Source organism: Aethalodelphis obliquidens, unplaced genomic scaffold (genome assembly GCF_003676395.1).
Source record: "Aethalodelphis obliquidens isolate GAN/ISIS:26980383/991018 unplaced genomic scaffold, ASM367639v1 scaffold3, whole genome shotgun sequence".
NCBI classification, from domain to species: domain Eukaryota; kingdom Metazoa; phylum Chordata; class Mammalia; order Artiodactyla; family Delphinidae; genus Aethalodelphis; species Aethalodelphis obliquidens.
The window spans coordinates 19027942-19054317 of NW_020837947.1; the positions used below are offsets into that span (position 1 = coordinate 19027942).

At 36.2% G+C, this 26376-nt stretch overlaps 1 protein-coding gene across 7 annotated transcripts in view; it reads left to right on the top strand.

Moving 5' to 3' along the window:
* Nucleotides 1–26376, top strand: part of SHPRH (SNF2 histone linker PHD RING helicase) — an 87177-nt gene that overhangs the window by 40379 nt on the left and 20422 nt on the right. For all 7 annotated transcript variants that reach the window (XR_003428217.1, XM_027084166.1, XM_027084184.1 and 4 more), the window contains 8 exons: nucleotides 683–825; nucleotides 1833–2006; nucleotides 2322–2384; nucleotides 10654–10879; nucleotides 12870–13013; nucleotides 14147–14248; nucleotides 17046–17117; nucleotides 18617–18805. Coding sequence is in view for 6 of the 7 variants with exons in the window: in XM_027084166.1 (XP_026939967.1) it covers nucleotides 683–825; nucleotides 1833–2006; nucleotides 2322–2384; nucleotides 10654–10879; nucleotides 12870–13013; nucleotides 14147–14248; nucleotides 17046–17117; nucleotides 18617–18805 (1113 nt within the window). In the remaining variant the exon portion in view is untranslated. The remainder of the gene's footprint in view (nucleotides 1–682; nucleotides 826–1832; nucleotides 2007–2321; nucleotides 2385–10653; nucleotides 10880–12869; nucleotides 13014–14146; nucleotides 14249–17045; nucleotides 17118–18616; nucleotides 18806–26376) is intronic.

Below are 26376 nucleotides of genomic sequence, written 5' to 3' on the forward strand. Positions count from 1 at the left end.
GAAAGTGAAGACTTCCATAACCTTCTTTTGATCTTAGATGTGCATGTTTCCAAAACCTTTTCTTTTAAGATGTTAGAATATGAGAACCATAAGTATTTTCCTTATGAAATATGTGCCATTTGTTATTTCTAAAATTCCTCTTTCATGAAATCAGTAGCAAAGTTTAAAGAGAAGGCTACACAAAATATTTTTACTTTTTGATTTTAACCAGTTACTCCACATTTTATTCTTCCTAATTAATTATTTAGTATTCAAGCATATAATTTTATTAGTTATCAAAGATTATTCATTGAGTAGAATCTAGTTCAGTTAGTTGAGGATAAGCATTATGACTTTATTATGCTGAGAAAGAAGCCTGTTACCTTTTCAGATATATAGAGTGAATACTGAATTTTTATTTTGTTTTAGGTATTTTTTTAGCACAGCTTTGTTATAAATGTATGTAAATAAATTCTCACCCTTTCAGAGTAATCATGAAATAGGTGTTCTATTTAGTTATATATGCAGAAGTTGTACTTATTCATTGTATATACAACATGTATACTTGTCTCCCCACTACTGTGATTCCCTTGAGAGTTGCATTTATTGCTTCCTTTTAATTTTTCACAGAACTCTTTCCAGTGATAGAAACGTTGTGATTACTAAAAAGACATTAATTGATCAGCTGTTGTCTTGTTTACAGATTTATTCTAATTCTCCTTGGTGGCTGAATGTGATACACAGAGCAATGGAATTTGGTATTGAAGAGGAACTTGTTCAAAGAGTGCGAAATGAAATAACCAGCAACTACAAGCAACAAACTGGCAAGCTTTCTATGTCAGAGAAGTAAGAAAATAGCACAAAACAGAATAGTTATATGAGTAGTCACCCCAAATATTCAGATCATTTGGTATGGTTACAATTAAAAGTCATAACATATTGTGGTTATGAACATCTACATTTTACCTATTGTTGCATATATTTCAGACCAAAATATGAGGTATGCTTTTTTCCTGTATTTTAGTCATTTTTAACTGTTCTCTTTTCAGGGCTTTTTTTTTCTATTTTTTAATCTGCTTAAAGTATTTTCTTTGTATCTTTGTTGGACAAAGTTGCTTAAAGCCAGCTCTTTAAGCAAAGTTTTGAAACAGACTTTGTTTAGGAGAATTTTTCCCTTGGGGTAAGGCATTCATATTTCCCTATGTCATTCATTCCCTAAGGGCTAAGAAGCTCATAGTGCCACAGTGGCCCAGGTTTTATATTGTAGAGTCTGCTTTGTCTTCCCCATCTTTCTTCTCAGCAACAATCATACAGTTATACAGTGCCTGGCAAAGTGCCTGGCATTTAGTACATGCTTAATAAAAATATATGTGTATATATATAAGTTCCTTGTAATATAATTCTTGGCTACTTTTCTCCTTTCTTCTCAGCTTTCTGTCTCTACTTTTCATCCTACAAGTCACCTCTATGTAGAGCACAGGTGTCAGGAGAACATCTGTAGTCCATCAGTATTACAAAGAAAGAATGTGGCAATCCTGATCTTTCAAAGACATCAGGCACAGAGACATAGATTTTACATATTGTTTTTCAGATTTTACATATTGTTTTTCGTTTCTGAGGGCAGGCACTATCAGATGTTTTTGTTATCTTTTGTAGTAGACAACCCAATGTTATTATTCTTTGTTTACTAGTAGATACCAATTGAATACACTCCTACTGTAAACTCACTCAGGTGTGACTAGGTAAAATGTTGCAGTTTCTTTAACACTTTGCCAACCACTTCTTGAATTTTTAGGAAATTGACCTACTGTTCTTTTCTTTGCTGTGTGTGTGGTGCTGGTGATGGGAATCAGGTTCCATGACTGCAGAGGTCTTCAGTTCTTACTTACAACACATATGGAAGAGCTAAGTAAGTTCCAGAAGCAAGTAAGAGACGCTGTAAAAAATCTGGAGGGACCTCCATCTCGTCATGTTATTGAGTCTGCAACAATCTGCCACCTCCGGCCAACCAGGCTTCCTCTCAATTGGTAGGTAATAGGAGAAATCATCCAATGAATGGCATCATTCCACTGAGCTAGATTTCTCCTGAGAGAAGAAACACTGGCTCACATAATAAAACATTTTTCATTTGCATTCAGACAGAAGTAGAGATGTATTATTAATCGAACTTTAAAAAAAAACCTCTCTAGGACCACATACCTGAGGACCACGTTTTTTTTTTTTCTAAAATGGCATATTTGTTGTAAAGAAAATGTGAAGTATAAAATACTAAGCCTCTTTTAGAAGTTACCTGATTGCAGTTATGTTTCTGAATATTTCTCTGATAATTTCTTCTTTTCCAGCTGTGTCTTTTGTAAGGCTGATGAATTGTTCACAGAGTATGAATCGAAGTTATTTTCTCACACGTAAGTTCTCCGATTGATTATTTCCCATCAGGAAAATGAAACATTTTACAAGACTTGGTATTTTAATTTATACAACTACATTTTCCTCACAATAACATTTCTTATATTTTTTTCTCTTATCCAGCCAGTTTACTAAACTTTAGCATTTGCCCATTTAACATGCTCAGTTTCACCTGTGCTGACGTTTACCCCCAAATACTCCTGTCGTGTGGTAATATGTGCTTAAGGGACAGTTTATGGGAGTACACAGACTGTGCAGTCCAACAGATAAGACCTCAAATCCCTGCTCACTACTATGCACAGATTACTTCTCTAAGCCTCAGGATCCTCATTTGTGAAATGAAGATAATAACACCTCACTGAGTTTTCTTTATGTATATTAAATAAGAAAAGGCATATAATTACTTAGCATAGTGGGGTTTTTCAGGGTTTTTTTTGTTTTTTTAATTAACATCTTTATTGGAGTATAATTCCTTTACAATGTTGTGATAGTTTCTGCTGTATAACAAACTGAATCAGCTATATGTATACATATATCCCCATATTTCCTCCCTCTTGTGTATCCCTCCCACCCTCCCTATCCCAACCCGCTAGGTGGTCACGAACCACCAAGCTGATCTCCCTGTGCTATGCAGCTGCTTCCCACTAGCTGTCTGTTGTACATTTGGTAGTGTATATATGTCCATGCCACTCTCTCACTTCGTCCCAGCTTACCGTTCCCCCACCCCGTCTCCTCAAGTCCATTCTCTACATCTGCGTCTTTATTCCTGTCCTGCCACTAGGTTCTTCAGAACCTTTTTTTTTTTTTAAATTCCATAAATATGTGTTAGCATACAGTATTTATTTTTCTCTTTCTGACTTACTTCACTCTGTATAACAGACTCTAGGTCCATCCACCTCACTACAAATAACTCAATTTCACTTCTTTTTATGGCTGAGTAATATTCCATTGTATACATGTGCCACATCTTCTTTATCCATTCATCTGTCGATGGACACTTAGTTTACTTCCATGTCCTGGCTCTTTTAAATAAAGCTGCAGTGAACATTGTGGTACTTGACTCTTTTTGAATTATGGTTTTCTCAGGGTATATGCCCAGTAGTGGGAGTGCTGGGCCTTATGTTAGTTCTATTTTTAGTTTTTTAAGGAACCTCCATACTGTTCTCCGTAGTGGCTATATCAATTTACATTCCCACCAACAGTGAAAGAGGGTTCCCTTTTCTCCACACCCTCTCCAGCATTTATTGTTTCTAGATTTTTTGATGATGGCCATGCTGACTGGTGTGAGGTGATACCTCATTGTAGTTTTGATTTGCATTTCTCTAATGATTAGTGATGTTGAGTATCCTTTCATGTGTTTGCTGGCACTTCTGCCCATTTTTGGATTGGGTTGATTGTTTTTTCATATTGAGCTGCATGAGCTGCTTGTAAATTTTGGAGATTAATCCTTTGTCAGTTGCTTCATTTGCAAATATTTTCTCCCATTCTGAGGGTTGTCTTTTCATCTTGTTTATGGTTTCCTTTGCTGTGTAAAAGCTTTTAAATAGGTCCCATTTGTTTATTTTTGTTTTTTCCATTTCTCTAGGAGGTGGGTCAAAAAGGATCTTGCTGTGATTTATGTCATAGAGTGTTGTGCCTATGTTTTCCTCTAAGAGTTTTATAGTGTCTAGCCTTACATTTAGTTCTTTAATCCATTTTGAGTTTATTTTTGTGTATGGTGTTAGGGAGTGTTCTAATTTCATTTTACATGTAGCTGTCCACTTTTCCCAACACCACTTATTGAAGAGGCTGTCTTTTCTCCATTGTATATCCTTGCCTCCTTTATCAAAAATAAGGTAACCATATGTGCATGGGTTTATCTCTGGGCTTTCTATCATTTTTCATTGACCTATATTTCTTTTTTTGTGCCCATACCATACTGTCTTGATTACTGCAGCTTTGTAGTATAGTCTAAAGTCAGGGAGTCTGATTCCTCCAACTCCGTTTTTCTTTCTCAAGATTGCTTTGGACTTTTGGGGTCTTTTGTGTTTCCATACAAATTTGTGAAATTTTTTGTTTTAGTTCTGTGAAAAATGCCAGTGGTAGTTTGATAGGGATTACATTGAATCTGTAGATTGCTTTGCGTAGTAGAGTCATTTTCACAGTGTTGATTCTTCCAATCCAAGAACATGGTATATCTCTCCATCTATTTGTATCATCTTTAATTTCTTTCAGCAGTGTCCTGTAGTTTTCTGCATACAGGTCTTTTGTCTCCTAAGGTAGGTTTATGCCTAGGTATTTTATTCTTTTTCTTGCAATGGTAAATGGGAGTGTTTCCTTAATTTCTCTTTCAGATTTTTCATCATTAGTGTATAGGAATGCAAGAGATTTCTGTGCATTAATTTTGTACCCTGCTACTTTACCAAATTCATTCATTAGCTCTAGTAGTTCTCTGGTAGCATCTTTAGGATTATCTATGTATAGTATCATGTCATCTGCAAACAGTGACAGCTTTACTTCTTCTTTTCCAGTTTAGATTCCTTTTATTTCTTTTTCTTCTCTGATTGCTGTGGCTAAAACTTCCAAAACTATGTTGAATAATAGTGGTGAGAGTGGGCACCTTGTCTTGTTCCTGATCTTAGTGGAAATAGTTTCAGTTTTTCACCATTGAGGATGATGTTTGCTGTGGGTTTGTCATATATGGCCTTTATTATGTTGAGGTAAGTTCCCTCTGTGCCTGCTTTCTGGAGGGTTTTTATCGTAAATGGTCGTTGCATTTTGTCAAAAGCTTTTTCTGCATCTATTGAGACCATCATATGGTTTTTTTTCTTCAGTTTGTTAATATGGTGTATCACATTGATTCATTTGCATATATTGAAGAATCCTTGCATTCCTGGGATAAACCCCACTTGATCATGGTGTATGATCCTCTTAATGTGCTGTTGGATTCTGTTTTTTAGTATTTGGTTGAGGATTTTTGCATCTATGGTCATCAGTGATATTGGCCTGTAGTTTTCTTTCTTTGTGACATCCTTGTCTGGTTTTGGTATCAGGGTGATGGAGGCCTCGTAGAATGACTGGGGAGTGTTCCTCCCTCTGCTATATTTTGGAAGACTCGAGAAGGATAGGTGGTAGCTCCTCTCTAGATGTTTGATAGAATTCGCCTGTGAAGCCATCTGGTCCTGGGCTTTTGTTTGTTGGAAGATTTTTAATCACGGTTTCAATTTCAGTGCTTGTGATTGGTCTGTTTATGTTTTCTGATTCTTCCTGGTTCAGTCTCGGAAGGTTGTGCTTTTCTAAGAATTTGTCCATTTCTTCCAGGTTGTCCATTTTATTGGCATAGAGTTGCTTGTAGTAATCTCTCATGATCCTTTGTATTTCTGCAGTGTCAGTTGTTACTTCTCCTTTTTCATTTCTAATTTTATTGATTTGAGTCTTCTCCCTTTTTTTCTTGATGAGTCTGGCTAATGGTTTATCAATTTTGCTTGTCTTCTCAAAGAACCAGCTTTTCGTTTTATTGATCTTTGCTATTGTTTCCTTCATTTCTTTTTCATTTATTTCTTATCTGATCTTTATGATTTCTTTCCTTCTACTAACTTTGGGGTTTTTTTGTTCTTTCTCTAATTGCTATAGATGTAAGGTTAGGTTATTTATTTCAGATGTTTCTTGTTTCTTGAGGTAGGATTGTATCGCTCTAAGCTTGCCTCTAGGAACTACTTTTGCTGCATCCCATAGATTTTGGGTCATCGTGTTTTCATTGTCATTTCTTTCTAGGTATTTTTTTATTTTCTCTTTGATTTCTTCAGTGATCTCTTGGTTATTTAGTAGTGTATTGTTTAGCCTCCAAGTGTTTGTATTTTTTCAGATTTTGTCTTGTAATTGATATCTAGCCTCATAGAGTTGTGGTTGGAAAAGATACTTGATATAATTTCAGTTTTCTTAAGTTTACCAAGGCTTGATTTGTGACCCAAGATATGGTCTACCCTGGAGAATGTTCCATGAGCACTTGAGAAGACAGTGTATTCTGTTGTTTTTGGATGGAATGTCCTGTAAATATCAATTAAGTCCATCTTGTTTAATGCATCATTTAAAGTTTGTGTTTCCTTATTTATTTTCATTTTGGATGATCTGTCCATTGGTGAAAGTGGGGTATTAAAGTCTCCTACTATGATTATGTTACTGTCGACTTCCCCTTTTATGGCTGTTAGCATTTGCCTGATGTATTGAAGTGCTCCTATGTTGGGTGCATAAACATTTACAATTGTTATATCTTCTTCTTGGATTGATCTCTTGATCATTATGTAGTGTCCTTCTTTGTCTCTTGTAATAGTCTTGATTTTAAAGTCTATTTTATCTGCTATGAGAATTGCTACTCCAGCTTTCTTTTGATTTCCAATTGCATGGAATACCTTTTTCCATCCCCTCACTTTCAGTCTGTATGTGTCCCTAGGTCTGAAGCGGCTCTCTAGTAGACAGCATATATATGGGTCTTGTTTTTACATCCATTCAGCCAGTCTGTGTCTTTTGATTGGAGCATTTAATCGATTTACATTTAAGGTAGTTATTAATATGTATGTTCCTATTATCATTTTCTTAATAGTTTTGGGTTTATTATTGTAGGTCTTTTCCTTGTCTTGTGTTTCCTGACTAGAGAAGTTCCTTTAGCATTTCTTGTAAAACTAGTTTGGTGATGCTGAATTCTCTTAGCTTTTGCTTGTCTGTAAAGGTTTTAATTTCTCTGTTGAATCTGAATGAGGTCCTTTCTGGGGAGAGTAATCTTGGTTGTAGGTTTTTTCCTTTCATCACTTTAAATATGTCCTGCCACTCCCTTCTCTCTTACAGAATTTCTGCTGAAAGATCAGCTGTTAACCTTATGGGGATTCCCTTGTATGTTATTTGTTGTTTTTCTCTTGCTGCTTTTAATATTTTTTCTTTGTTTTTAATTTTTGATTGTTTGATTACTATGTGTCTTGGCGTGTTTCTCCTTGGATTTATCCTGTATAGGACTCTCTGTGCTTCCTGGACTTGATTTTTTCCTTTCCCATATTAGGGAAGTTTTCAACTATAATCTCTTCAGATATTTTCCCAGTCCCTTTCTTTTTCTCTTCTTCTTCTGGGACCCATATTATTCGAATGTTGGTGCGTTTAATGTTGTCCCAGAGGTCTCTAAGACTGTCTTCAATTCTTTTCATTCTTTTTCCTTTATTCTGCTATGCGGTAGTTATTTCCACTATTTTATCTTCCAGGTCACTTATCCGTTCTTCTGCCTCCGTTATTCTGCTATTGATTCCTTCTAGAGAATCTTTAATTTCATTTATTGTGTTGTTCATCATTGTTTGCTCTTTAGTTCTTTTAGGTCCTTGTTAAACGTTTCTTGTATTTTCTCTATTCTATTTCCAAGATTTTGGATCACCTTTATTATCATTACTCTGAATTCTTTTTCAGGTAGACTGCCTATTTCCTCTTCATTTGTTTGGTCTGGTGCGTTTTTACCTTGCTCCTTCATCTTCTGTGTGTTTCTCTGTCTTCTCATTTTGCTTCACTTACTGTGTTTGGGGTCTCCTTTTTCCAGGCTGCAGGTTCGTAGTTCCTGTTGTTTTTGGTGTCTGCCCTCAGTGGCTAAGGTTGATTCAGTGGGTTGTGTAGGCTACCTGGTGGAGGGGACTAGTGCCTGTGTTCTGGTGGATGAGACTGGATCTTGTCTTTCTGGTGGGCAGGACCACGTCCGGTGATGTGTTTCAGGGTGTCTGTGACCTTATTATGATTTTAGGCAGCCACTCTGCTAATGGGTAGGGTTGTGTTCCTGTCTTGCTAGTTGTTTGGCCTAGGGTGTCCAGCACTGTAGCTTGCTGGTCGTTGAGTGGAGCTGGGTCTTAGCGTTGAAATGGAGATCTCTGGGAGTGCTTTCGCCATTTGATATTACGTGGAGCTGTGAAGTTTCTGGTGGGCCAATGTCCTGAATTCGGCTCTCCCACGTCACAGGCACAGGACTGACACCCGGTCGGAGCACGAAGACCCTGTTAGCCACACAGCTAAGAAGAAAAGGGAGAAGAAAAGAAAGAAAGGAAGGAAGAGAGGGATGGAGGGAGGGAGGACGGAAGGAAGGAGGAAGGAAGAAAGAAAGAAAGAAAAAGATAAAATAAAATGTAAAAGTTATTACAATAAAAAATTTTTAAATTATTAAAAATTAAAAAATTTTAAAGTCATAAAAAAAAAAGAAAAAGAAAGAAAGAAGAGAGCAAGCAAACCAAAAACCAAGTCCACTAATTATAACAAGCACTAAAAACTATACTAAGGACAGACAGGACCCTAGGACAAATGATAAAAGCAAAGCTCTACAGACAGAATCACACAAAGAAGCATACACATACACACTCACAAAAAGAGAAAAAGGAAAAATATATATATATCTGTATTTAACAAAAAAAAGGAAGAGAGCAACCAAATCAATAAATAAATCTACCAATGTTAATAAACTCTAAGTACTAAACTTAGATAATCAAAACCAGAAACAAATTAGATACAGAAAGCAAACCCCAAGTCTACAGTTGCTCCCAAAGTCTACCGCCTCGATTTTGGGATGATGCGTTGTCTATTCAGGTATTCCACAGATGCAGGGTATATCAAGTTGATTGTGGAGATTTAATCCGCTGCTCCTGAGGCTGCTGGGAGAGATTTCCCTTTCTCTTCTTTGTTCTCACAGCTCCTGGGGTTCAGCTCTGGATTTGGCCCTGCCTCTGCGTGTAGGTCGCCGGAGGGCATCTGTTCTTCGCTCAAACAGGATAGGGTTAAAGGAGCAGCTGATTCGGGGGCTCTGGATCACTCAGGCCGGGGAGAGGGAGGGGTATGGATGCGGGGCGAGCCTGCGGTGGCAGAGGCCAGCGTGACTTTGCAACAGCCTGAGGTGCGCCATGTGTTCTCACGGGACTGCGGCAGTGGCGGGCTGCACAGGCTCCCGGGAAGGGAGGTGTGGAGAGTGACCTGTGCTTGCACACAGGATTCTTGGTGGCTGCAGCAGCAGCCTTAGCATTTCATGCCCGTCTCTGGTGTCCGCGCCAATAGCCGTGGCTCACGCCTGTCTCTGGAGCTCGTTTAGGCAGTGCTCTGAATCCTCTCTCCTCATGCACCCTGGAACAACGGTCTCTTGCCTCTTAGGCAGGTCCAGACTTTTTCCCGTACTCCCTCCCAGCTAGCTGTGGCGCACTAGCCCCCTTCCGGCTGTGTTCACACCGCCAACCCCAGTACTCTCCCTGCGCTCCGACAGGAAGCCGGAGCCTCAGCTCCCAGCCCCGCCCACCCCGGCGGGTTAGCAGACAAGCCTCTCGGGCTGGTGAGTGCTGGTCGGCACCAATCCTCTGTGCGGGAATGTCTCTGCTTTACCGTCTGAACCGCTGTTGCTGCGCTGTCCTCCGTGGCTCCACAGCTCCCCCCGACGCCGCCACCCGCCGCCTCTGCCGGTGAAGGCACTTACTAGTGTGTAGAAACCTTTCCTCCTTCACAGCTCCCTCCCAGCGGTGCAGGTCCTGTCCCTATTCTTTTGTCTTTTTTTGTCTTTTTTCCTTCGCCCTACCCAGGTACGTGGGAAGTTTCTTGACTTTTGGGAAGTCTGAGGTCTTCTGCCAGCATTCAGTAGGTGTTCTGTAGGAGTTGTTCCACATGTAGGTGTATTTCTGATGTATTTGTGGGGAGGAGGGTGATCTCCACGTCTTACTTCTCCGCCATCTTGAAGGTCTCTTCTCTAGCATAGTGTTTGATACATGGTAAATGTTCTATAAAAATGTTAGCTCTTTTTAGTAATACACTTTCTCCAACACAGATTTGAAGTCTTCATCCTTGTGTTAGGGATTAAGCTACTTAGTGAGTACATTTAGTAAAATTATTCCTATTTTACAAACATGGAAATTGAGAAGAGAGAAAGTCTGATTGTACTTTTAGGTCATCTTGTGGTTTTTCTGTTTTATTTTTGCATGGTTGATAGTGGTGGTAATTTGTGTTTTGTATTATTTTAATTCTCAGAGCAAGATTTTAGCCTGGAATTTATAGCCATTTTTTATTAGGCCAGTTTGCTCTCAAGAAAGCACTTGTCAAATGTATGATACCTCAAGCATTTTCAGAGTTGGCATGGTTTTTCCAAAAACTTGCAAGCATGATCTTGTAGATGTGACATTGAAAGATGTTGAAATTTTTGTTTTTGACCTTGCTTTCCTATTAGCTCTGGCAATATCATTTTTATAGTACTTGTTACCCACTGACAGTAATTACTGTGGTTTTGTTCTCGAATGTCTTCAGAGTCAAAGGCCAGACTGCAATATTTGAGGAGATGATAGAAGATGAAGAAGGACTGGTGGATGATCGAATACCTACCACCAACCGGGGTCTGTGGGCAATAAGTGAGACAGAGCGATCCATGAAAGCTCTGCTATCGTTTGCAAAATCACATCGATTTGATGTTGAATTCATTGATGAGGGAAGTACTTCAATGGATCTCTTTGAAGCTTGGAAGAAAGAATATAAGGTAACAGTAATTTAAAACTTCCTTTCCATATTAAGAATTCTCCTCCTTGGGCTTCCCTGGTGGCAGAGTGGTTGAGAGTACGCCTGCCGATGCAGGGTACACGAGTTTGTGCCCCGGTCCGGGAAGATCCCATGTGCCACGGAGCGGCTGGGCCAGTGAGCCATGGCCGCTGAGCCTGCGCGTCTGGAGCCTGTTCTCCACAACGGTAGAGGCCACAACATTGAGAGGCCCGTGTACCGAAAAAAAAAATAAGAAAGAATTCTCCTCCTTTACATTAATTTTAGTTGCTACTTTCCTTTTTCTCTCTTCAGCTTTTAAAAATCTGCTTTAGAGAGTTGAGGTGTCGTAATTTATCTTTCCCTAAAATGTAATGATTGTAATGATGAATAATAAATATAATAATACTGAACAAGTGAGAAGTTTCTGTTTATTAAATTACTAAAAATCATTACTAAAATGAAATTTATATGAAACCTTTTGTTTTTCCTTGAAAGTGTGTTATTCTAGTCTTAGCTTGGTCTTACACTGCTGTTCTCTGAAATCAGAGTGTGGCTTTGTTTCCTTTTTTGTTTTTTTCTTTTGCTCTGTGAATAACAACCAAACATCAACAACCTTAAAGATTGGAGAACATAGTAAACATTTCTCAACATATAAGACTAGAAACCATTGCAATTAATAATGTACAAAGGGACTCTTCATATTTATACTTAATAATTTCATCATATTATAACTCTATGCTTGAGATTCCAGAATTCATTAATTTTGAATTATTCTTTATATGTGGATTTTTTAATCCCTTGTCCTACTTTGCAAGTGAGATGGGTGAGGAAATAAAAGAAGTGGGTTTTTTATTTATAATGTTATATTCCATTTGATATCTTTTATTTTTTTAATCTAAAGTTCTTGCCTTTTAAAGCAGGATAAAAATTTCTCTCAAGAAAGAGAAGCTGTGCTGTCTATAATATCAATTCATACATTTGATAGATTGAAGAATGATACTTCCATAGCATCAAAATCATTGGTTCATAGTAGTTTTTTTCTTTTCACATTACTATTCTAAAAGCAAAAGCACATTAACACAGTTAATTACAGCAGGTCATGGAAGAAACAATACTATATACAGTGTTCATTTGCCCCTACGTTCTTCCTTTGAGTTCAGTTTAGCCACATGGTCTGTGTCAGAGGAGTACTTATCATGCAGTTCACCCAGATCTTTGTTCATTTGTTCTCCATAACATTGCAGACTAAACCCTTTAACAACAGTGTAAATGAATGAGCTACTGCTACGCACTTCAATCAGGATCTAACTCAAAGCATAATGTTAGTGAAGAAAGCAGATCAAAAAATTTTATACTGATTGATAGCATTTTTATAAATTTCAGAAACATATAAAACCAGATTATTAAAGATGTATGGATTAGTATAACTCCAGCAAAAAGTACAGAATAGTAAGTCCAATTCAGAATAGTGGTTACCCCATTGTTGGGGGTTGAAGGAAGAATGCGTGAGGCAAGAGAGTGATGCAGTTGAGAAGGAACACAGGCTTCCTAAGGAACTGGCATTATTCTCTTTCCTAATTCAGATGATGTGGACTCAGTTGTATACTTTAATATTCTCATTATCATATATACATATTATTTTGAGAATGTGCAATATTTTATAATAAAAAGTATTTCTTTAAAAAATAAAGCAGAGATTCCACCAGTCTAGTATTGATCTGTAAAGCTCTTTGATCCTACCAAGAAATCTCGGGGTATGCTGTTCCTGAGATTCTGAAGAGGCAATACACTATAGTGTCCTGTGGAGATTATTCAGACCCACTGCCTCATCCTAAAAATGGCCCAAGAATTGCTTGTACCTTAGACCCGTAATGAAAACACTGTGTATGATTTAAGACCTCAGTGAAGACTCTTGACCAAGGGACATCTTGGTGGTTTTAACCAGTTTTAATTATGTGCTTTACCACTGCCTGTCTTTTCTGTTCCTTCAGTTGCTTCATGAATATTGGATGGCTCTGAGGAATCGTGTGTCTGCTGTTGATGAGCTTGCAATGGCTACAGAACGACTAAGAGTACGTGATCCTAGGGAGCCAAAGCCCAGTCCACCAGTTCCTCATATCATTGAACCACATGAGGTAATTTGCAAATGAATCACAGAAAAGAACACAGCAAATAGATGTCACAAAAATCCCAAGATCCGTAGAAGGGATAGAGTCAGGGCAGTGATGTCTTCAATAAGTAAGTGTTTCATATCTGCTCTTCGTTTGAGCCATATGAAGTTGTTTGTTTTTGTAGTAGGTCAGAGATGAGCAATTTCATGTCTAATACATGCTTAGCATTCACTGTTTGGGTGCATTTGCACGTTTGTTTGTTTCTCTCCACATTGCATATTCATCTATTCTTGAGCACCTTTTGCGTGCCAAAACCTAAAGATATTCTTGGTCAGTTTTTAGACGTATGTCCTATTACTTCAGCTTTTTCAGAACTAAAAAAATCTTCCATAAGAACAACCAAGAACTGATTTTGCACTGTTTTCCTTTGCTAACGATGAACAGATATTGACAACTTATCGTCTATTAAATTCCTCTTTGTATCTCAGAATTAAAAAAATAACTCCACCAACCTTTTTTCTTCATATTAAAAATATTATTTTCTTTAGAATTTGTTTTTATTCCTTTAATCTTTTAAATCTTTTTTTTTCCTATAAAGCTTGAAGACTGTAACTTAGAAAAACTTAGAAATATTCATTATATACTATTTCACTTCATTTTTAAAATAGAATTCTCAATAAGTTTTAGGTGACAACAAATTCCTCTTTTTTTTTTTTCTGTTACCATATTCTACTGGCGGGGGGGTGGGGCACAGAAAGGAGGAGCAGAGAGATTCTTCCTTGGATTTCTTAAAATCACTTCATTTGTATGGCCAAAGTAGCATACCATTTTATTTTTCTTTATCCCATAAATGTATTACTGAAAAATCATACACAAATAGCCTTTGGTTGATTTTTAACCTACTTCAGGTATATAGGGAAGCTTTTTATTTAAAAGAATTCTGCCTTGAATGTTGTCTTCTATACAGTAAAATATATATATATTTTTAAATATGTTAATATTATCTAGTATCCCTTTTGCAAATTTGAGTTTTCACATGTAAATATGTTTCCATAAAATAGGACACTTTTTAAGAAAGAATTAAAATAGAAGAATTGTGCATGTTTAATATAATGTTACCATCTTAGAATAAAGAAGTTGTTTTGTTTTGTTTTTAGGTAGAACAAAATCGTATAAAACTACTAAACGATAAAGCTGTTGCTACATCACAGCTTCAGAAAAAACTCGGGCAGCTTCTTTACCTAACTAACTTGGAGAAGGTATTGTTTTTAAAAGATGCTACTTTTTCCCATACTGTATTATCAATAAACCACTTTATTGACTCCTTTCATTTAATCTATTAGTCCCCTAATTAATGGTATAGGTGTTTTTTTAATCATTCTTTTATTTGTTTGTGTTAGTTATGTGAGTCAGAACACTAGCTATGTCTGCAATAGCTACACAGATCACAAAAGAAGATGATATCTATAGAAAATATGTTATACAGATAATGTAAAGGGTATGCAGTATATAGTATAGCACAATGTAAACAGACTGTAGTTGGAAGCCTTGAATAGTGAAAGTATTACAACATACCACTCAGCAAAGATAAACGCATGCATCCAATAACGCACACACGGATTTTTTTAATTTGTTTTTTGAAACTGTGTAGTGTGTTTGGAAAGCTGCTAAATAAGAGGACGTGGAAACGAATTATTTAATGTAATTCACAACATATTTTCTTAGTAGTAAGCAAAGTACTGTATTGGACTTTGATGAATATAATTCCATTTTCTGGCAAGAATAAATGGGAGTGGCAGAGTAACTTATCAGAACAACATATAATAGTAGTTTTTTGGATAGGGCAAATGAAGGAAAGCAGTAGACTACAATTGGTCCTGAAAACTAGTACAAAATACATTTAAGTGAATCATTAAATCTCAGCAATGACAAAATGAAAAAGTTGGACATTCTTTATAGGTAAAATAGCATAGTAGTTAAGAAAGTAGACTTTTGGACCTAGATAGTGCAAATTTGAATCATGATGCCACTATTTTCTAGATATAGGACTTTATTCAAGTTATTTACTTCTCTTTGTCCCATCTGTAAAATGAGAAAAGTAACACTATCTTGTAGGGCTCTCTTGAGGATCAAATGAATTAATATATGTAAGTGCTAAAGTGTTTACTGGTTTATTAAGCACTTTCTAGGTATTCACTATTAATGTTATTATATTATTACTATTATTATAATGATGACTACTATTTTGGCAGGGGAAAAAAGAGAAGAACTTCAAGTCAATCTCTCAAAATGCTAGCTATAGAAAAATAACATTCAGAAAAATATTCTTGATATTTCTGGACATGAGTTTTTAAAATACAAGATTTCTGTACTTTAAATGTGAGAGTCAAAATTAAGAGATAGTTGATGATTCTTTTAGTTATGGAACATAAGTTGATATCCTCTATATGTTGAATTATTTTTTTAAAAATTAAAATTCCAAGGATATAATCTATGTAGGAAAACCCATTTGGCAAAAAATATAAGAAAATAATATTTACTCTATAAATGAAGGAAAATAAGCAATCTGCAAACTACTAAGCATAGGACAAATCCAGCCCATCACCTGTTTTTGTGAATAAAGTTTTATTGGAATACAGCTATACTCATTCGTTAAGTATTGTCTACAGCTGCTTTTGTGCTATAATAGCAGAGTTGAGGAGTTGGAGCAGAGATCGTATGGCCGACAAAGCCTAAAATATTTACAATCATGCCCTTTATGGAAAACACGCTAATTCTTACATTAAATAAATTAGAAAAGAAGAGATATTGTAAATTCTGGTCGATTGTTTACAAAATGCTATAGTAATACCTTCTCTTGCGTGCTTGCTCTTGGTTAATCCCCTCCTACACTGACTCTAGGCTTAGGCAGATGACTTGTTTTGGGCCTTGTGTCACAGAGATTTGAAAAGTCCACGCACTTTGGAATTCTCCCAATTGTGTCATGTTTTGGAACTCTGCGACTATGTGAAGAAGCCCAGGTTACCTTTCTTGAGGAGCAAAACCCTCAGCTTAGCCCTCTCCCCAGACCAGCTAGCCTACCAACTGCTAGATATGAGTGTGGGCCGTCCTGGACCATCCAGCCCAAGCCAAATCAGTGCATCCCAAAGTAACCCAGGTGACCTGTAGCATCAGGAGAAATTAATGTTTTTTTAGCCACTAAGGTTTTAGGTGGTTTGCTATGTTACCTGAAACAAATCAATAATTAACAGAGGAAAAGAATAATTCAGTCCAACTTTTTTTAAATGCTGCGTACTTACGTTGTAGTTAATGGAATTGTTTTAACCATTAGAACTTCTGAATCCATGCACAATTTGGCTTTTTTTTTCTGCTTATAAGAGTCAAAGGATAATCAAGAACAATTTAGTAATCTATGAGTCTATTTTACTTTCCTTTATGTTTTCCTCAGTTTTAAAACCTGTTCATTTGATGACTTTTTTGGAAATCTTTCAGTTTTTAAAGAGACTTTGAAAAGCTATTATACTTCAACATAATTTCCAGGCATAGTTAGGTCTCAAATCAGTAATATTTCTGGTTTCTAATTATTTGCTTTGCCTTGGTGAGATTAGAAAAAGGATACAGAGAAGAAATCAGTATTAATAAGAGTTATGTGAATAAATGCTGCCTCTTCCCAGTGTCTTTGATCCCATGCCAAGTGGACATGCAGAATATCTATTTCTTTATTAAAAAAATATATCTAACATGAAAGTAAAATTTGAGAATTTAGGTAAATTATATCATATTTTGCTTTTTATTTTGCCTTCTATCATAATCACAAATACAGTAATATGATAACTTTAACAAACTGTGTTAAAAATTGAGTCCATGTTTTTCTTCACACCTTAAATAAATGTTATTTGTAAATCCCAGGAATGATAGTATTAATATATGAATTATTAGGTCATCTCAATTATTAGATTATTTTAATTGCCAACATTTACTTTTATAAATGAGTTGTACAACATGTAACGGCTTTTAAAATATAACTAATATATGTTTTAATTCTTTTTTGGATAGTCTCAGGACAAAACATCAGGAGGTATTAATCCAGAACCTTGTCCAATCTGTGCTCGGCAACTGGGAAAACAGGTGAAATTATAATAAATATTACATGCATTTGTAAAATACTTTACAGTCTTCAAAGGCTTTTACATACAACTCGCCCCACCCTCAAACTTTGCATGCAAGGCAAATAGTACCTCTGTCTGAAAGGTAGGGCCAAAGGTTAACTGACAGGCTTAGTGCCAAATATGTTTGAGCAATGTTTTCCCTTAAGTGATAGGTGAAAACATATTTCTAGAATAGCCCCATCTTTTTCATTAAAGGTGAATAATTTTAAGTATTATTTCCAGTCACTTGAGTCTGTCAGTTTACCATGGTTATTTGGTACTTGTACAGAAATATAATACGGCATATACAGATTTACTTAAGTTATGACAGAGGTATAGTAACGTAGTTCTTACTTAACATTATTACTGTCTAATAGTACCAGGATTTAAAGCGCAAATAACAGCAATCCTGAGGAAATTCATATGTGATTTTTAGAAGACTATTATATCAATTAAGTATATTTCTTTGTGAATATTAGTATACAAATGTCTATAAACTTAATGGAACTGTATTAGTTTTCCTCAAAGAGATTCTTATTTTTACTTTATGAAATGTGATTTATGATACTATAAGTTCCTACTTTGTATGATAAATAAATATATGTAATATCGGTATATTCACTGCTTTTCAAATTTTGAAAGATAAGTCTATTACTATTAAATGAGTAAAAGTGTCCTTGGCACTTTTTTCTATGGAGCTGAGAGTAGAAGCCTAAATATATGAGTTCCATATTCTGACCAGCAATAATCAGAAAGAACATATCTTTTAGTTTCCACGATTCATGGAGAAGATAAGATTTTAAAGGATATTTTATTGATAATAAATCTTAAAAGGACAGATTGGTAATGAAGGAGAAGAATAGTAATTACAGATACTGGCTATTTCTGTTAAAAATCAGTGATAAAAACATTTTGATAAAAATTACTATAAAAATGGAAAGGATCATGGTGTAAGTAGTTTCTTCTTTGCTTTTAGTTTTGATGAGATTCATGCAACTAGATTGTCTCAGAAATTTTATTATCTTTAACATTTCCATCTCATTTTCTATATAATAAATGCTTTAACATGTGAAAATGTAAATCTGCTTATTACTAAGTTGTGTAGAATATACTGAATATGACATTATGTCCAAATTAATGTTGTAGTCAGTCTATTCTGTGAGAGTGCTAAAGAGTAATTTGCATTTTTCCTAAATGCTGAAATGAGAACACGAGCATCTTACAAAATAATGATGACTGACTATTATCCTCCTATTAGGGTGAACAGAACTAAAGACTATGAAAGCTTAGTCTAGTTGGACTAAAACATAGTTAGTTTAAAAGTATAACTTAGTTTTTATGACTTAAAAAGGATATTTATATCATGAAATAGTTAGGAAATGAAATTTTGACTCTCTTCTCCTTTTAATATGTTTATAGATTGGAAGGCATCTTTGATAGCATCTCACTGAGGCATATTCTATGTGTTTTCTTTTTTAGTGGGCAGTACTGACCTGTGGGCACTGTTTCTGTAATGAATGCATTTCAATTATTATCGAACAGTACAGCGTGGGGTCTCACAGGAGCTCCATTAAGTGTGCCATCTGCCGCCAGACCACATCTCATAAAGAAATCTCGTATGTCTTCACCTCAGAGAAAGCCAGCCAGGAAGAGGACATCCCTGTGAAGGTAAAGTCAGTTAAGAACATGTAGACACATAGTCAGAGCAAGATAATAGGAATCAGTATCTGGCCGTGAGAGCATCAAAATCAGAACAAGCCTGGCCCAGTGACTATGGAGCAACCACTGTTGTCTGTCTGTAGATACACTGCCTGAAAGCCTCAGCTTTACCATCTACTTGTTCCTCATGGGAGGAACACAAGAAAGCTTTTTCAGACATATTTAGTTAGTAATAGTTATGCCCATCGTGGCAAAAAAAGTAACATCTTAGAATTCCAGTCCCTTACTATTTTTGCAGTGTTTCTGTCCATTACAAATTGATAGAGCTCTGGTTAAGTTCAAGGTTTCTTTTTCTTCATTCTTCCATTCAGCCCCGGGTATCAGGAAAAAAGATGTGCCCCACCAAATTGAAGGATAAAATAAATTGATTATTGAAGTTAGTGAAGACTGTCACAAGGAGGAGGTAGTGCACTTTTAGACGGCATGGGTTGGTATTTCAGAGTATAGCCAAAGCTTTGCGTTATTTTCCTAATTTTTTTCCCATGCTTCCTTCAGAACTTTAAGAAATAAGACTATAATTTAAAATCCAAATAGGATCTGTAACTGGACTTTCTGCCTAAGGGGTATTTATTTAATGAGAAGCCTTTACTAGACTTTTTTGTTCTTTGTTTTACTTAAGCATGCTTTTTTTTTTTCTCTCTAACCAAACTTAGACAATGGACAACTCAATGTATGAGTATAGTAGGGAATATAGGCCAGAAGGAGTGGTTGGGAGAATGGGGCAGCTGGCTCATAAGCAAGAGGTAGTAGAATATTTTTCATTCATTTCTTCTCCTTCTGGGTCCCTGATGCTCTCTGCTCACTTATTTTTCAGGGTTGTATTTTGTGAGTAGAATTAACCACAAGTTGAAGCTGCCAGGAGTTAGGCAGTTGTTAGGATGCCCTCTCCCGAGAACACTGGAGTTCCATTAAAGAATATCTAATTGCTATTTATTCCCACTGTCATTTGAGTAAAACCTGAAAATATCAGTCACAGTGCTCTCAAGTGTGTTGAGGTAAACAGAATCCCAAAGTTGGGATGAACTTTCATTCATTCATTCTTCCCGTACATGTTTACTGGACACATACTGTATGCCAGGCAGTGTGCTGGGCCTCACAGATGCAACACACACTCATGAATAAAACAGGTATGATTGCTGCCCTCATGGATTTTACATTTTGGCAGTCGGGGGAAGGAGTTTGAGTTGAGGCAGAAAGCACAGACATTAAGCAAATAATTGACGTGATAAGCACTACAAAAGAAAATCAAACCTGGCTTCTCTGAGGGAATGGCAGTTAAGTAGAGTCTAAAGGATGAATGGATCAGCCAGCCTGAGAGAGGGTAAAAGTGGTCTTGTTGGGAGGAGGCTGCAAGACAGAAAAAACAACCAACCAAAAATCCCAGTATGTGAATAGGTCTGAGACAAGAAGAAACTCAAATGGAACTGAGTAGCTGCGATGTAGAAAACACAAAGGAGAATGGAATGAAATGAGTCGAATCCAAAGAGGGGCCAGATACTGAAGAGCCGTCTGAGCATCTGAGAATTTTCTTTTCATGTAAAGAAAGCTATTAACATGTTATATGTTGTAAGCAGAGGAGTATCATGATCAGACTTGGATTTTTAAAAGATTCCTCTTGCTACAGTATGGAAATTAGATTAGCAGGTATAGAAAAGACTAGAGTAGAAAAAAATTTGGAGAGACCAATTTAGGAGGCTACAACAGTAGTGATGGTGGCTTTGATGAGGTTGGTGGCAGTGGAGATGCAAAGAAGTACATATATTCAGGAGATGTTTGGAGTAGAGTTGATGAATGAGATACAGTATCGGAGGGGTTGATGATGAAGAGGGAGATTTCGTAGGTGACCTCTGGTTTCTGATGTGAAAAATCAAGTGGCTAAAAGTACAGTTAACTATATAAGGTACTTGGAAGAAGGGTACATTTAGATATACTATGTTTGAAGTGCCGAAGACATCCACGTAGAACTTTCCAGCAAAGTGTTAATATGTGGAGCTGGAGAGAGAAAATTCAGAGACATTGGCATAAGTGATCTTTGAAGCCATGAAAGTGTATAAGCTGGCCTAAGGAAAGAAACATAAAATTTAGCTTCAGATCAGGTCCTGCAGCACTCCATAGCTTTTAAAAAAAAATGGAATAAAGGGAGAGGAGCTGAAAAAGGAGACCAAGAAAGAGCAACTAGAGGCATAGGCAGTCCTGGAGAACATGCTGCCAACAGAGGCAATGGAAACTCGGCTTCAAGGAGGAGGCGGTTATCAGCTGTTTCCCTTGATGCTGAAGGTGGCTCAGCTACAAGATGGACTAATTTGGCTACTGAAGGTCATTGGAAAGGAGCCCTTTCCGTGGAAATGTATTAGCAAAAAGCAGATCGGGAGGGAATGAGAAGTGAACAGGAAATGAATAGGTCAAGAGAGAAAAATGCCCAACTACTTCATAAATTTAGCTGTGAAGTAGCAAAGTGAGTGTTGTAACCAGAAGGGGATATGAAGTGCAGAAAGGCTTTGTGTTTTTTTGTTTTATTCTGCTTAATATAAAAGATTCTTGAGCATGTTTAATCTTCAATAAAGAAGAGTAGATTGAAGATATAGGAGAGAAAAGGGATAATGCATAATACAAGATTCTTGAAAAGACAGGAAGAGTGTTGATATGTAGAGAGAAAGTAGAGATCTCATTGAAATTGAATAACTAACAAGTGTAGGTTGGGCTATTGCACAACCAAGCTATAAGGGTAGGGGTCCTTATCAGAGAATAGGAGATCTTTAATTATTATTATTATTGAAATATAGTTGATTTACGATGTTTTGTTGGTTTCAGGAGTACAGCACAGTTAATCAGTTATACATATACATATATTCACTTATTTTTTTTTTTAGATTCTTTTCCCTTATAGGTCATTACAGAGAATTGAGTAGAGTTCCCTGTGCTATAGATTAGGTCCTTATTAGTTATCTATTTTATATATAGTAGTGTGTATATGTCAGTCCCAATCTCCCAATTTATCCCTCCCCTCCCTTCCCACCCCCAGTAACCATAAGTTTGTTTGCTACATTCGTGATTCTGTTTCTGTTTTGTAAATAAGTTCATTTGTACCATTTTTTAGATTCCACATATAAGCGATATCATATGATATTTGTATTAGTTCTTTCCAGAGGAACAGGTTTTCGGTACTCCAGATGTGACTGTAGAAGTGGGTGACTCAAGTGAGGTGGAGGAGAAAAGGTGGTAGAAGCTGAACCAATGAGATCTGAATGTTGAATAGGTGGTCCAAGTGGACGGTATATAATGTCCAGAGTTAGTATACTTTAACCTATTCACCACACAAAGAACTGCTTTCCTTTTCAGTCCCCCCTCCCCTTTTCCTCCTACTCTTATAGTTTCTTTCTCCTTTTCCTTCCCATAAAGAGTCTTTCTTTAGCCTTTTCTTCTTCCCTTTTATCTTTTCCTCTGGCCTCAGGCATCCCAAGGGCCACGGATAGCATTCACGGCCTAAGCAGGACTGCTGACCCTTAGGTGAAAGCATTCATCACAGTATGGGGAACGAGCATAAGAAAGAACTGCTGTGTCAGGCTTCATGCAGTAAGGTTTAGGAAGTGATTGCTCTGGCTACCAGTAAACAGCACAGCCTCTGTGAAACTGAGTCATTGAGCCCATCAAACCCAAACACCTGTTCATTTTATGGCAGCTTTCCTAGACACCCAGGAGAGAGATCAGGACAGTTACATTTGCTGTCCTGTTGGAACAGGGATATCTGTCAAATACTGTTTATTATGTTCTGACTTCTTCCTGTCTTTCATGGGTATTGATAAACACATGAATTAATTGAAGGATCTTGTAAAAAAATTAAAAGAATACAGAATTCACTAAAGTTAATTTCTCTTTTTGATGCATAAATATTTACATTTCCTTTTCATTAAATACATGACTGAATATTGTCCTTACTATGCAAGCAAGTTTTATCACTTTTCCACATTCTCACATTGCTTCTTGCTACATTAACTTTTGTTTTCTGTCACCATTTCTGTCTGCCACTTCTGCCTTCTGCTGCCTGTCACATTTCTGCCACCTTCTCCTTAAAGCATGTGCTTATCGTTTTCTCAGACTCTCACTGTACTCTGACCATCTGAAACTACCCCACTAAATGGTCACATCATCTGTCTTGGAGTTGAGGGATATAAAGATGACTCTATATGAATAATGAAGGCATTATTTTGAAATTTTATAAATATTAGTTCATACTATTCCTAAACTTAGGGGTTCTTTTTTATTGTTGGTTATCCAATCCCTGATTTTTATTAAACACTCCTGAGAATTAATTTTTCATTTCATTAAAGTTTTTATCTGAAATGTTTATTTTACTCTAAGCATTCATGTCAAGGCTCTCGGACATAGCAAACAGTGTAATATCATACATGGTGCTTAATCATATAGCTGATCTCAGACAAAAGATATTTGGAGAACATAAAAATAGAATTAAATAATATAAGACATTTTTTTCTACTGGTATTTCACAATGTAAGGAATCCTATTGACTGACCATATAAATAAAATGAGTAAAATGTTCATTAGTGAATTAGTGGACTCTATCTACCCTAACAGCAGTGTGACAGTATTCCTGAATGACCCTTGGAACCTACTGGGCATTTCACAAAGTAAACAAAATTCCCCCTGCAAGTTCTGACAGCTGCCAGGCATTTTAGAGGGTGAAGTAGGCCTCCTGGCAGAACATATGCCCCACGTGGCCTGTTCCCCATGTCCTCAGTTTGGCTAGGTTTCATACAAAGCATTTTTGTCAGTGGAAACCGTGACCCCATAATGGACACGATTCTTATGTCATAAGTTTCTGTCCAGGAGAAAATACATGGATATAGCCATAGCAAAGCCTTCCCACCTGTCCCACACACACCACAGTGCTTCATCTTCTCACACTTTTGAGTGTCTAATAATCAAGTGGTCTGCTTTTTAAAATAAAGAATTTTTTCAGGCTCCATTCCCATATATTTTAACTCGTTAGATCTCGGGTCTGGTCCAGGAAACTACATTTTTAACAAGCAAATCTATTGCTAGTAGAGATGTTTTATACAGCCTTTTTGTAGAGGAAAAAAATACTGTATTTCTACATTAAAACTCTCAGAGAAACCTAGTAATACCATGGGTCATATTCTACTATGTGTAGAATCCTGTTGTTTCCTTTCTGTTTTTCTCTTTTCTTTTTCTTTTTTTTTTCTTTTTTGACTTTTTGTTCAGTTGATTCAAAGGTGACTTGTGAAGTCTGTCTTGTACTTTCTAAATACAATTAAAATATCTGGGTGGGATAAAACTATAAAATTATGACTGAGTTTAAAATTGACATAAAATAATTTGGTAAATATGCTTATCTAAATATTTTCATATGAGATATGTGATATTATCTTATAATACTAACTGGTAAATTAATATTATGTATAATATTAATGTATAGTGTAATATTAATACATGAATATTAACTGGTAAATTTATAACACAGTTAAGTGTTTTTGTTAGAAAATGTCATGAATAAATATAATTGCAAAAAACCATTTCTATTCACCAGCCAAGTTAGCTCTTGAACTGTTAGTGAGTCTCATGTTGAAGTTAGCAATAGCTTGCAATAAATTGAACATACAGTAAAGACTTCTAAGATATAAACTATAAGTTATTTTTATGAACACTTTTACTGTGTGGAGTATAAACTCCATTAAAATGTGGAAAAGACATTATTCATGAGGTGAGGACTTTTGTTTCATTTGCTACTGTATCCCTAGTATCTAGAACAATGCCTGGCATGTAAGAGGTACTCAGTGGATGGATGGATGGATGGTTGGCTGGATGGATGGATGGACAAGTAAACCACTGATTAGTATTTACATATAATATCCACAGAAACCTTTGGTTCCAAATAAAATTTTTAACTTTTTTGCAGTTGCTAGCTTTATCTCTTTGAAATAATCATTAAAGTATTTTAAAGAACAGGATAATATTTTTGTGGCTAAGTGCACTTGTAAAATTTCCCACATAGGCTGCCTGGATGGAGTTTCCATTGAACTTTATTCAAGTAACATGTGAAGAACCCAACCCAGGTATATGCTTGAAAAGTATTCCTACTTTTTGAGATCAATCATACAAGCTGTGTAACTGCACTAAATTGTATCTGTCACTATCAACATGGATTTTTAGCGTGGTGAACAGGTGCAGACAGAAATAAAACAATGCTAACTGATCTTACTCAGCAGAAACTACTATGGACAGCACAGGCAAACTGAAAGAGTTAGCTCTGCTTCAAAAGGAAAAGTCCAGAATAAAAGTAATGAAAGTCAGAAAGTACTAAGACAGGAAATGACTTCTTCTATACTAAACAATAGGAAACAGATCAAGTTACAAATCAGCAAGGAAACCTAAAGAAAAATCTATGATCTATCATACAACTGATTAGAGATCATAGTTCTTTTGGGGGGGGGAGGTTGAGCTAGATTGTGTAAATTTGTCTTTTTTAAAGTGATGTTCTTCAGTTAAATGAATCTTCAAAAAAATCTCTAATCTCAGGATCTTTGATTCTTGTAGTAGGTTTAAAAGATTGCGAAAAGCCAATACAAGTAATAACTGGAAGATTTAAATGTTATCCCTGCTCTGTTTCAGATGTGATTGTCCCATTTCTGATAAGGCTGAAACTTCTTATCTGGGGCAGCTAGCACAGGTTAGGCATCCATTTGACCCTAGAGCAGTAAGAGGTACTGCAGGTACAATAGCATGCAGCACTAGGGTAATGGCATAATTCAGAACACCAGTTCACTTGTGATAAACACAGTCCCAATTGTATCACTAATGTAGTAAGCTTAAAAGGTCCCAGAATTACAAGCCTCCCACCCATTCCCCTAAAACTCTTATTCATCTGTAAGAAATCAGGGTAAACCAAAAGTAATATTATTTTTCAGTAGAAGTAATTTGCACAAAAGCATAAACATAAATTCAGAATAAAACAAACGGCATACAATGAAAAGTAATGTTCTCCTTCATTCTTCCTTCTTTGCCTATTTCTATTGCCAGTTTCTATTTTTAGTTATGACTTTCAGTAATATACATAAATTTTGTTTCTTGAAGTACTAGCTGTAGACAGTATCTGCTAATAGTCCTCACGTCAAAATAGGAGGAAATTCATGCATCTCTTCTTCCTTCATTCTTTCTTTTCCCTTCCACATTCTAATTTTTGTTATAGTATCATTTTTATATTATAATGTTTATACTGTCATGTTTTGTTATCTAATTGTAGATGTGACTTCCATATCTAAAAATATCAGTAAATGGTGTGTACAATATTATAATATAAATACTTTTCATTAGAGAACCAAGCAGAGTGATTGAAGTCATGCAGAAAGGAATGTAACCCTAATCCTCTCATTTAAACTTCGCTTTTCAAGGAAGAATCTTCTGAGTACCCCAGTGTAGTAGAAGTTCTCATTTTTTTAGCTAGCTTCCTTCATTTCTGTGTCAGCCTTATCTGGCACCATTGT